Source organism: Misgurnus anguillicaudatus, chromosome 23, assembly GCF_027580225.2.
Source record: "Misgurnus anguillicaudatus chromosome 23, ASM2758022v2, whole genome shotgun sequence".
NCBI classification, from domain to species: Eukaryota; Metazoa; Chordata; class Actinopteri; order Cypriniformes; family Cobitidae; genus Misgurnus; species Misgurnus anguillicaudatus.
Genome location: NC_073359.2, coordinates 115358 through 128998, shown reverse-complemented (window position 1 = coordinate 128998; position 13641 = coordinate 115358). Strand labels below are relative to the sequence as shown.

The window sequence follows — 13641 nt, the reverse complement described above, 5'->3', positions numbered from 1 at the left end:
TGCCGTGTCAGCGTCGGTTTTCAGTCCCATATCTCTCTGAAGCTCCTTCAACGGTCAATGGCGGACCCTATATTAATTCGACTTTGAGTCCGGTGTTTGAGTCTCCGTTTTTATCTCTGTCAGAAATTTCATGTCGTGGGCAGGGTGGTGTGCAATGGGGTGGAGACGCGAGCGCAAGGTGGAGTATCAAGTGGAGCGGGGATTGGATGAGAGCAGTCGACCAATGTAAACTGTCCGGCCGGACAGCTTACATTGGTCAACTTCTCTGCCGCTGTACACCCAATAGAGAGAATGGATTTTTTTTTCATTCTTTTTTCCCATCATATTGTTAGGATTTTACTGTAGAACCATAACCAGCATCTAAACGAGGTTATTAATAATGAACAATCTTTGAAATCGAAGATCATAGCTTTAATGTCTTTGCAAGGTTTACACTTAGGAAACTAAATAAACCATGTTTTAAATAGACATGTAGTACAGACATGTTTTTTTTTTCCAATTTGTATAACCACAGTTTTACAATACAGATTATTGTTACACATGTTTTTTTTATAACACAATCAGGATTGTTTTGTGATTACCATGTTTCATTACACAACATCTTTTTGGTTATATTTGCAGTAATAGCAGGGTAAATTTTTGTAAGGTTTACATTGACCCTATTATTAAACTATATACAATATCTCACAAAATGAGTACACCCCTCACATTTTGTGTGGACATGCTAGCAAAGAAAGAATTAAGTCATCCACAAATAGAAATTATTTTAGCTTTAAGTAAAACTAAATTCAAGAGACTGATATAATTTAAAGAAATGGCAAACATTATGCAATAGTGGGTCTAAAGGAAGACGTATCTTTCAGATTCAGGAGTATTTTGGAAATGAAAGAAAAAGATATGGAAATGGAAAACACAATGTCATTATTTTAAAACTAAGAACTGGACATACAGCATTAAATTATAGTCTATTTAAAATAGGTAAGAATGAATTGTGACAAATGTGAAGAATTAGAAACCGTGCTGCATGTTCTTGCAAGAGTAGCCCACATGAAATATTTAAATACATGAAAACACAGAAACAATATATAGAATAGTTTTTTTTGTATTTCATCCAAATCTGTTCACACTCCGGATCAGTAGGCGGCGGTATTGCACCTTCACGTTGGTTTGCCAAACCGACATTAAACACCAGAAGAAGAAAACTGAAACAGCATCTTGGACACAGAGCAGCAAACAGGAGGAAAATAAATCCACACATGTGCACTGGTAACTATACGTTCTCTCTTTATCTTTTCTTAAACAAGTATCAATGTTTCAGTACACTATCACACGAGGAGTCATTTAAATGAGAACATAATTCATGATGTTATATTTCTGTACTGTATATGTGATCCTGACTGAAACACTGCATACTGTGATCAGATCAGATATAAAGCTCAAGACAAACATGCATGTATTTAATGTTGATCTTATAGAGAAAAAAGAGGAAATTAATTCAGTTTAAATTGAGGATGTGTAGTGTACAAAAAACACCACAGCAGATTATTATCATCATCATCTGTTACATTTCACTCGTTTATTTCACCATTTTTATGGATTCTGATTTTAATGGTTAAATTAAATGTCTGTAATCATAAAGCATATCTTATCAATAGAAAACATTAAACAAATACAATTTAACAACTTGCATGTATTTTACTTGTCACTACAACTATGATACTTTCAAAGCTGTGCAGGAAAAAGTATTTTTGTCTGCTCCATTTTGCAGTGTTCCATTTTCCAAATTCCATTTTTATACTTGGATTTTGTAATTCCATCCACGTTTTTCACATCGCGGAAATCATAGGGCCCTATACATGTTAACTATTGCTAGGTTTTAGTTCAAATTACAAAAGTTTAGAGCCAGTTCTTTTTTTTGGTGGGGCAATGCCGATACCGACAATAGGGATTTTAAAAAACCTGATTTCAATATATTGGCCAATATGCTTTGTGTATATTATTTTAAAAATATGATTTTTGTTTTGAGTATTTTCGAACATGCAGAACATAAATTATTTTTGCAGTCTTTGCAGTTTAATATTCAGATACTCTAGTTTATAGTGTTTTGATTTAAGTGTACTGACCTATATTTTATTTATCAAAAAATATGTCAAATTCCATTTAATAGATTACGTGATTCTGTCCGTGTTTTCTAATTCACAGAATTCATCGGACGCTACTAATGTAACAAATGAGTATGATGAGCTCATTGTGAGAATAAAAGACAGGGGCCATTGTTTATTTACTTTACAGCAATGCTTCCCAATCCTGGTCATCGATAGCCTGGTCAAACCAGTCTCTCGTACATTCATTTCATTTGTACAGAGAGTCTGGCCACGCTCCATTGCAAAGTGTTACTTCCCTTAAGGAGGGTCCTCTGTTGAAGCTTAAAACTATTGGATCTGCCCAGAGTCACTCAGGATCTGCCATAGCCAATCACTAATGTGTGGTCGTGACATATATCATGCGCCGAAACCGTCCGGAAACATGTACGAATGATCAGACCAAGAAAAGTTAGCAAACCCGGTTCTTGCGCCGGCTTTAACTTCTGTATATTCAGCAGTTTTGCAACAACGGACGGAATAGCTTATCTCACGTCTTTCTCCGCTGCCATTACTGAACTACAACTCAAACTGACGCACGACCTCAGCGTCATCGTTCTTAGCCACCCCCCTCTGTTCGCTGATTGGACCTGCAGATTTTTGCCGGAGAAAACGAAACTCTGCAGTCCCAGACGTTGTACTGAAGCGAAATGAAAATGAAGCGGAAGCACGTAGTAGGGCAGAGCCAGGCTAGGTCCTCGAGGCCCCCCTGACAGAAAGTTTTAGTTGTCTCCTTATTAAAAACACCTGATTCAACTTATCAGCCTACTTCAAAAATTATAAACATGTCTCCCTAACAAGCTGATGAGTTAAATCATGTCCCCTAATGAGGCCATAATATTTATTCTGGGGGAGTCCCCCCACATCACGGCCCCATCTGAGGCCACGTCGCCCTCCGAGCACCCTTCTCACCTTTTTCACACTGACCCGTTTTCATGACTTTGTTGTGTAGTGCAAATCTCAATGACCAAGCTAACTTTGAGATGTGTTGTTTAAAGTTCAGTGGGTCATCAAAGATTACTGGAGATTTCTGTCTGACCTTGATGGGGTATCTTGATGTACCTAGCTGGATCGTGATATCGTGCTGTACAGTTGGATTTGCAGGAAAGACAAAAAGCTCTGTGTTTGCCAGGTTGGCTGCAGGTGATGTCCCTTCATTCATGTTGAGATTCAGATTTGTGCAGCTACTGTGGGATCAACTGGATGAAAGGAAAAGCTGTGTTTGATCAGCATAGCAATGCTAGGAGAAACCACGTGCCTCCATGATGGGTCCCAGTGATGTAGTGTACATTGAGAATAACTGTGAACAGTTGATGTGCTTTGGATACCTCCCCTTTCACGGCAACCCTGAAAGAGATAGGATTCTAACCAGCGAAGTGTGGTTTCTGTGATGCCCAGTGATGACAGGGTGTACAGAAAGATCTGATAATTCACAGTGTCAAAAGCAATGGATAGATCTAGCAGAATGAGAACTGATCATTTGGAATCAGCCTTCGGAACAGGAAGCCTTCCTAATCCTGTTGTAGTGGCAAACACAGAAAATGCCTTTCTGCTATTTTAGTTTGTTAATAGTTTAAATGGACAGGAAGTAGAATTTTCTTCCATCAAGTGGTGAAATTGTTATTTGCATTCAAACGAATAGTGCTCTCTAGCACCTCGCTTTTCCAAATGCGTGTTGCAACTGATCTCCTTGTCCGTTTCAGCTGGTTCACGTGTTCTGAATGAAAACGCGTTGTGGAAACGCGTTGGTGGGTTAGTGCTTTTTGTCTAGCAGGATTGCAGGTTGTTATCGCGAAAAACAATTTCAGTTTGATACAAGACCCTCCACTTCACGACAGGTCCTGATCACTCTGTTATTTCTGCAAAAACCTGCTGCATATACAATATCCCTTACTTAATAAATGTTTTATTAATGAATTTGTTTTTAAATAGTTTTGTATTCTATTTAGATACAATGGAAGTAAAGGAGAACACTTATGAAGAAATAAATAAAGTGGAGGAGAGACAGCAGGAGCCTCATGATGTCATCACTGAAGACAAATCTTCTAATCGCTTACAAACATCATCCAAGATAAGAGGAGCCAAAAAATCTGCAAAAAAGACTTCAACAACAAAAAGACACCATAATGATAAGAAGAGACCTCACATTTGCCAGCACTGTGGAAAGAGTTTTACACTAAAAGCAAATCTTACATGTCACATAAGGATTCACACTGGAGAGAAACCTTACAAATGCACTCAGTGTGGGAAGTGTTTTACAGAGAAAGGAGGCCTTACAGCACATCAAAAAATTCACACTGGAGAGAAGTCGCACACATGTTCTGAGTGTGGAATGAGTTTCATAAGAAAAGAGAGTCTTACACGTCACACAAGGATTCACACTGGAGAGAAACCTTACACCTGCACTCAGTGTGGAAACAGTTTTACACATTTAAATACCTTTAAGTTACACTTGACATCTCACACTGGAGAGAGACCTTACAAATGCGCTGAATGTGGCAAGAGTTTTACACTAAAAGCATGCCTTACGTCTCATGCATCAACTCACACTGGAGAGAGACCTCACACCTGCTCTCAGTGTGGAAAGAGTTTTACACGTACAGAACATTTGAAGGCACACTTGAGGACTCACACTGGAGTGAGACCGTACAACTGCACTCATTGTGAAAAGAGTTTTACAGAGAAGGGAAGCCTTACAGTACATCTAAAAACCCACACTGGAGAGAAGCCGTGTAAATGTACTCAGTGTGGAAAGAGTTTTTCACGTACAGATGTTTTAAAGAAACATTTGATAACCCACACTGGAGAGAAGCCATACAAATGCACTCAGTGTGAAAAGAGTTTTTCACGTACAGATGTTTTAAAGAAACATTTGAAAACTCACACTGGAGAGGAGCCGTACAAATGCACTCAGAGCCTTACAGTAGATCTAAAAACCCACACTGGAATGAAGCCCTGCAAGTGTACTGTGTGTGGAAAGAGTTTGGCAAATAAAGAGACTCTTAAACGTCACACAAGGATCCACACTGGAGAAAAACCTTACACCTGCACTCATTGTGGAAAGAGTTTCACACATTCAAATGTCTTGAAGTCACACTTAAGGACTCACACTGGAGAGAGGCCTTACAAATGCGCTCAATGTGGAAAGAGTTTTACACAGAAAAAAAGCTTTTTAACTCATGCAAAGATTCACACTGAAGAGAGACCTTACATCTGCAAGCACTGTGGAAAGAGTTTTATAGAAAAAAGAAACCTAAAATTTCATGTAAAAAATCACACTGGAGAGAAGCCGCACAAATGTGCTCAGTGTGGAAAGAGTTTTACAAGAAAATACATTCTTAAAAGTCACACAAGGATTCACACTGGAGAAAAATCTTACACCTGCACTCAGTGTGGAAAGAGTTTTATAAGATCATCTGCTCTTAAAATTCACCAGCAATCTCATTCTGAAGAAGGATCATTCAGCTGCGATCAGTGTGGGAAAGGTTTTAAACGTAAATCACAACTCATTTCTCATTTTAGGATTCATACAGGAGTGAAACCTTTCACCTGCACTCAATGTGGAAAGGGTTTTACAGAGAAAGAAGAGTTTAAGAATCACCAAACAATTCACATCGGAGAGAGACCTTTCAGTTGTTCTCAGTGTGGAAAAGGCTTTTTTAGAAGATCGCACCTGAAAATTCACTTGAGAGTTCATTCGGAAGAGAAATCTTTCAGGTGTCGTCGGTGTGGAAAAAGTTTTACAACGCCAGCAGCTCTCAAAGTTCACCAGCGCACTCATTCTGGAAAAAGCTAATTCAGCTGTGATGAGTGTGGGAAAAAATTTGTTTCAGCATCACTCCTAAAAAGTCACCAAAGAATTCATGCCGATGAACAGCCTCACTCGTGTTCTGTTTGTGAAAAGAGTTTTTTGTGATTGAATATTTAAAAATACACCAGAGAATACATAATGATGAGGAAGTTCATGTGTGCTCTGATTGTGAACATTTTTTTGCGTCAGCAGGAGCCTTGAATAGACACCTAAAGATCCATACTGAAAAGAAACCATAAATGTGTTCACATTGTGGAAAGAGGTTCACTCATTTAAGTTCATGTAAGATACATGAGAGAGCTCATTCTGGATGTGGAGAGTGATGATGTGCACCTGTGTTGCAGTGATTTTGAAGGGTATAGGACACTACTGTCTCGTGTTACCTTATGTGCATGTAGATTCTCAGTTGTAAAATAATATTTGTTTGTAATGTTGTCTTGTTTCAAATAGCATTTGTTTCTTCTCTGCTTGGTAAATAAAGTTAAAAATGCGTGTGCACTACCGTTCAAAAGTTTTAGGTCACTTCACTGAAATCTTCATGTCATGATCTTATGTTTATTATTTGTACGTATATGCTGAAATGTTTTAAAACACTTTTGTAGAGAAAAATATATTAAGGAGTTTGCATGAACATGTAATTAACATGTGGCTTGCCGTTTGAGGGGAGGGCTCCAAGTTCGGAACATTAGCCCAAACCAAAGTCCTCCCTCCTTTTTTTTTACATGGGATAGGTACACCAGCAGAGAGTGAGGCGATGGGGTGGAGGAGGGATGCTGCAAAAACTGTCACAGAACAGAGGTGAGGGATGGCCAAATATAGAGACCTCTTTGTGCCGATTGTTTGGGATTTGAGTTCCCTCCAAACTGTGTTTAATAAACTTAATTTATACGGGTTTGCATTTACATATAATGAAAGTATATTTGGCGTGCTCTCCGGAGGGAAGGCTCCAAGCTCAGAATATAAGCCTGAACCCAGAGTACTCCCTAAAAGAGCCTCATAAATTACGGACTGCAGTCAAATTGGAGTGCTTGTTTTTTTTTAAATGTAAGGGGCTGACCTTGGCATCAAGTATAGGCATTTGTCCAGAAGGACCCTCTTAGCATCCGACAGGGGCTTTAGCTGGGGTGCTTGCAGGATCAGACGGGTAGGCCTGCCCTGTGGTCAAATGGTAGTGTTCATGTACTAAGATGTAAATTTAAAGTGCACCTATTTTATTGCTAAAAAACAACGTTATTTTGTGTATTTGGTAGCCTAGAACAGTGGTTTTCAAACTTTTTCAGCGTGCGGCCCCCCTTGTGTATGGTGCATTCCTTCACGGCCCCCCCAAAGAAAATTTGTGACAAAAAACTGTTCTAAAACTCAACATTTTAATAGAAAAAAAAAACATTAAATTATCCAAAAAGTAGTGCTTTTGGTTAGTAGCCTTATTTTTTTTAGGTTTAATTACACAGAATTCATGATAAATTAATGTATTTCATAAAATGTCATAAAACTGGCACCATTTCGAGGCCCCCCTGGGGGTCCCGGCCCCCAGTTTGAAAACCACTGGCCTAGAAATGTAGACGTACCCTAGCGGCCGCAAAATATATTTGCAGCCAGGGTTTAGTCTAGGCACTCTCGATAGACTTTAGAGCTCCAAAAAAATTGTGTCAGGCCAATCACATCATGTATAGCGTATGCGGGGCAGGCTTAACATAATGACAATAGAGTTGCAACGGTTCCCTGGGACTTGAAACACTTGAAAACAAAGAATGGCTGCTGCTGGCGAACAGCTGTCTTTTAAATCGGCTTTGGTCACGACTCTGGAGGACTTAGAGAGTTATGTTTTTCTTTGAGAAAAGAGCAAAGAACCCTACTGAAGTCCTTTTTAAGCAAGGAAGATGTGTTTGGAGTTTTGCCGACTGGTTATGGTAAAAATTTAATATACCAATTAGCTCCACTGGTGGAGAAACCCATGGGACTCAGCCACAATCGGCTTGTGATTGTTGTTTCACCATTAATAGCGCTTATGGAAGACCAGTTAAAGGAGGCTACAGAATTTTGACTTAAGGCCAAACAACTATGCAAAGGTGACCAGGAGGACATTCGAAGCGGCCAGTGCCAGTTGGTATATGGGAGTCTTGAATCCTGGATTCTTCAGAAGCAATGGCACCAGTACATCGGCAAGTCACGTTCAAGTCTTGATAAAACACTGAGACAACACCTACAAATCCTGTTCGACTTTGGCGATGTTTTAACTACCGCCACTCAGACATGCAGTAGTCTTTCGACAATACTTAGTGTCTTCTGTTTTTCAAATATGCTTGAAGAATGTACCATCACACCCGCAATTCTCAATTTTTTTTCACAAAAACCGCAAGAGTCATTCAGGTCCATTACTATAACATTTGGTAACTTAGAGAAATCTCTTCATCAAACTTTTTCATGAAAGACTTCCCCATCGATTTTTTTCCGTTGCTCTACCTACGTCACCTTCTTCGTTGCTCTGATTGGTCGTAGCGCTATCCTATTGTGTGCCCCTCGGATTGAGCCATCTGTGTGATGAGTTGCCAGACCTTACATCTTGATGTAGGTCTGGCTAACCAGGCTATGTATTTGGTATAATAAAATGTGTTCATCATTTTCCACATCTGTATATTTTTGTTGGTTCAATGAGAATGGTCCTCCCAAGGGACAATGGAGTGTTGCTGGGCAGTCTTCCTCACACTAAATGCTTTAGTCTAGCAGCGAGAGTGATGGCATGCTGGAGCTTTATGGTTCCGATTTTGCTAGGGATCTCATCATGTCGCCAGCGTGTGAGATTTGACATCACATCCAAAAAGTGTTCACTGTCCAGTGATAACTGTCTAGCACTTTGCACAATACTCATCTGTGCTCTTAATCAAGTTGGTGCCAAGAATTAAATCATGTTGTCCTGGAACAACGAGAACTGGAACTTGACAGCTGATGCCATACAATTTCATGTTAACCTCATACAAACCTTTCGGCTCTGCGGTCCTACCCTCAACACCGACAAGAATGATGTTTTCAGGTAGTGTTTTTTTTGTCTAGGAAGATGTCAGCCAACAGCTTTTGTTCAGCGATCTCACTGATGATACAAAACATAGGCTCCATGTCAAGCATTCCTCTCATGTGGAACTGATCATTTACAATCACAGAAGTATAGAAAAATCATCAAAAGTCTTTATTTTCCGAATATTTTGAGAGTATATTCCACAAGTATCATCAGAAGCAGTATGGTATGCATTCTTGTAGTGTTGTTTCAGATCACTTATGAGGGTTTGATTCTCACCCACACATCCCCTCTCCACATGCAGGTCTCATGGTTTAACTCTCTCTCACTCTCTTTTCTTTGTCCATTGTCAAAACAAACGTACACCATCTCTTCTACAATGTGCAACTCTAGAATGGTCCGGGCCTCTGCAAACTTTGCAAAACTTCCTGCTCACATTTCCATGTCTAAATGAATTTACAGGTGCAGAGGTGCTTTTCATGTTTTATTTCACTCCATCACAGTAGGTGGCAGTATGCAGCTATGAAGTTGCTTCACAACCTACCATGAAATCTAAAGAAGAAGAAGAAGAAGAAGAAGAGAGACAAACGTGAGCAGAGCAGAAAAATAAATCCACACCCGTGCACTGGTAATTATACTTTACATCTTTATCATCTTTTAAACAAGTGTTAATGTTTCAATGCAGTTGATGCACCTGCGTGTGTATTTTAAATGAGAACATTATCATGATGGTTTTATTTCTGTACTGTATGTGTGATCCTGACTGAAACACTGCATACTGTCTGCTCTGATCAGATATAAAGCTCAAGACAAACATGAATGTATTTAATGTTGTTATAGAGAAGAAGAGGAAATTTATTCAGTCTTTAGTTTAAAACAAACACGTGTAGAACAAGATTATATTAATCTGCTTTATTATTTACATTTCACTTGTTTACAATTTAAATCTCTTTGCAGCACACTTATTTTTTTAACTTTAGATACATTGTGGACAAAAACATTTTTTTTTATTTATTTTGTGAAGCATGTTTTTGTCTTTGGCCCATGAGGTTATAACTCCATCACATAGCAATATAAAAGCTGAGATAAATAAAGTTTAATTTATACACTTTTGTGTAAAAATTATTCGTTTTAATAAAAAAAACAATTATATTACAGCAAGACATCCAAACAAACAATAAAGAGGACAACAGGTTTACAATATTATATAGGCTTTACAGTTTGAATACAATTGACAATAACAAAGAAAGTACAAACAAACGCCAATATTCCAAAGACAGATATGCTGTTTTAACTTTTTTAATTAAATTAAACTCTTTAGCAAATGTAATTTTATCTTTAATTTTTTACTTTAAATCTCAAATTATAACTACAACCAGTTTTCTCTTGGTCATACATAAATACATCTCCCCAAAATATTTTTTTGAGTGGTAACATTTATAAAAAATAATCGGTTTAAAATACATTTTTGATAATTTAATGTTTATTTTATATAACGATGGAAATGGAAGAGGAAGTGAATGAAGTGGAGGAGAGACAAACATCAACGAAGAAAAGAGGAACCAAACATTCAGTCATTTTCCATCAGCGTAGAAAGAGTTCAACAAGTAAAGGACACCACAGTGATGACACGAGCAAGAATAATAAAGAGAGACCTTACGCGTGCCAGCAGTGTGGAAAGAGTTTCAAACAAAAAACTAAACTTCACGCACACGCAATGATTCACACTGAAGGAAACACCAGAATATGTCCTGAGTGTGGAAAGAGTTTTACTCGAAAAGAAAGCCTTAAAGCTCATATGAGGATTCACACTGGAAAGAAACCTTACACCTGTCCTCAGTGTGGAAAGAGTTTTACAGCTGCATATACAATTAAGACACATTTAAGAACTCACACTGGAGAGAAGCCGTACGAATGTCAGCAGTGTGGAAAGAGTTTTGCACAAAGAGGGACCCTTACAATTCACGAACGCATTCACACCGGAGAAAAGCCGTACACCTGCTCTCATTGTAAAAAGAGTTTTACAACAAAAGACATTCTTAAAAATCATATAAAAGTACACACTGGAAAGAAACCTTTCATGTGCACTCAGTGTGAAAAGAGATTTAGAAGTAGAAGTGAACTTGACAATCATATGAGAAATCACACTGGAGAAAAACCATTCACCTGCACTCACTGTGGAAAGAGTTTTACAACCAAAGACGGTCTTAAGAGTCACACAAAAGTACACACTGAAGAGAAACTCTACTTATGTCTTCAGTGTGAAAAGAGATTTCGAAGTAAAAGTGAACTTGACAGTCATATGAGAAGTCACACTGGAGAGAAACCCTTCACCTGCACTCACTGTGGAAAGAGTTTTAGACATTCAAACACATTTAGGACACACGTGAGAAGTCACACTGGAGAGAAACCGTATAAATGTCTTCATTGTGGAAAGAGTTTTACGAATAGAAGTGAACTTAAGGAACACACAAGAATTCACACCGGTGAAAAACCTTTCAGTTGCCCTCAGTGTGGAAAAAGTTTCATAAAGAAAACATCCATGAAGATTCACTTGAGAACTCACACCGGCGAGAGACCTTACACGTGTACTCAATGTGAAAAGAGTTACACGACTTCAGCAAATCTCAAGGTTCACCAGCGCACTCATTCTGAAGACCGCTTCTTCAACTGTGACGTGTGTGGGAAAAAATTCATTACAACATCTTCACTAAACAGACACCAAAAAATTCATAGCGGTGAAAAGCCTTACGCGTGTTCTGTTTGTGGAAAGAGTTTTGCACTGAATCAAAATTTGAGAATGCATCAGAAAATGCATAGCGATGAGAAAAGCTATCACGTGTGCTCTGAGTGTGGGAAATATTATGTGACGGCTAGTGGTCTGAAAACCCACCAAAAAACCCACACTGGAGAAAAACCATACGCGTGTTCACAATGTGGAAATCGATTCATTACTCCACATCAGTTGAAAAGACACGAGCAAGTTCATACTAGAGAAAAAACATACACGTGTTCACATTGCGGGATGAGGTTTTCTGAATTATGTAACTTGAAAAGACACAAGAAAACTCATACTGCAGACAAACTGAATAATTGCCATCTGTGTGGAAAGAGTTTCACTTCATCCAGTAGCTTAACAAGACATAAAAAATTATTTTGCCCAAAGAAATCGCAAAACTAACCTCATATAAGTAAATAACATCTGTGACCCGTGCTGGCAAAATGAGACTGAATGAGCAAATGTTTAGAAATGAGCTTAAATTATGACTTTCTTATAAAAAAAAATGGGTTACATACTAGCTTTCTTGAGCCACATCATGTTGGAATGATGGTAGGTAAACTACTTGTTGTTTTTGTTTTGTGTGTGTGTATTTGAATGTTCTAGTGATGTTGTATTTTTGTAGTTTGTTGTATAGAAATCATAATTCTGACCATGGTTATGTGTTTCAAATGGTTTTATCTGTATAACGCGTTTAATTCACTGCTACTCCAGAACATTAACTCAGCGAGCACCACAACATTCAGTTTCTATGAACTTAAATATCTTCGTTTGTTCTTCACATAAAGCTATCAATTGTATTAGGAAGACTTCTTTGCTTTATAAGCTTACTTTGTAGTTTATAAAAAGGTTTATGGTGCTTTTATAATAATCTGACCTTTCTAACAGTAACAACCATAGATAACACACAGTATTAAACGGCTTTGGTTCGATCCCGTTACTTTGATACCTGAACCAGCAAAAAAGCTCCAGGTCGGCTCGGTACCGATCCCAAGTATCAGATTGGCGCACTCATAGTTTTTCCACCATTGAATTGTAAACCAAATGTGTGTCTTCTGTGTAAATGTGTTTAACTTTGAGTCTATTTTTATCATTATAACATTAAATGGTTTATACTACTTTATTGTTTCTTTTCTGTATCTTGTATCTGTATCTGTCTGTTCTTGTATCTTTATTGTAGGGGAGACCGGGGTTGGTTGTCACAATTTTTACTCATGCATGAATTGCTCATCTTCAAAAAATCTTTCAGCAGTAATTCCTACATGAAATGAAACTTTGGAGTCTTGGCTTTAAATGTGTATACTTTTTACTTTTCGATTGTATTGTAACAGGAAGTAATTAACCATCAAAGACACTCTGACACAATGTGACAACCAACCCCATCACGGGTTGGTTGTCACAGGGTATGGGGTTGGTTGTCCCTATAGTGATTCAATAGGATTTCAGTGATAAATTGGGATCTAAAAAGATAATGTGTAACTTTTTAGTTTTTTAAGATAGAAACAGCAAATAAGTTTTAATATGAATTCACCCCTATGATAGTTGTTATTAATGCCCCTTATGTTTAAACAATGGGATTAAAGTGGGTGATCAGTTACTTGAATAGGCTTTATGCCCAGCTGCACTATGAACCTCAGCCAGCTCATTGCTTCCCGCCTGCCATCACCGGACAAACTGACCAATCCAGATGTGTCCGATTATTGTTGTTGTGACTACTGAGGTCAGGCACACCTGGATTAATCAGTTTGTCCAATAATGGCAGACAGGAAACAAGAAGCTGGCTGAAGTTCAGGAAGTAGTGCAGCTGGGCATAAAGCCCATTGTCTACTGTGTTGAGAAATAAAAAGAAATAATTTTTATTGTTAAAACCTCTTTATTTAATGCTTTATTTATTTTA

General features: G+C 38.1%; 2 protein-coding genes across 2 annotated transcripts; both read left to right on the top strand.

Annotated features, from left to right (window-relative positions):
- Nucleotides 1–1109: 1109 nt before the first annotated feature.
- On the top strand, nt 1110–6463 carry LOC141348969 (uncharacterized). Its single transcript, XM_055218353.2, has 2 exons — nt 1110–1266; nt 4091–6463. The coding sequence occupies exons 1-2, from the start codon at nt 1257–1259 to the stop codon at nt 5935–5937; spliced, it is 1857 nt and encodes a 618-aa protein (XP_055074328.2). The 5' UTR covers nt 1110–1256; the 3' UTR covers nt 5938–6463.
- A 3958-nt stretch (nt 6464–10421) lies between these two features.
- LOC141359353 (uncharacterized) lies at nt 10422–12862 on the top strand. The gene has a single exon (XM_073861664.1). The coding sequence runs from the start codon at nt 10464–10466 to the stop codon at nt 12144–12146; it is 1683 nt and encodes a 560-aa protein (XP_073717765.1). The 5' UTR covers nt 10422–10463; the 3' UTR covers nt 12147–12862.
- Nucleotides 12863–13641: the final 779 nt, after the last annotated feature.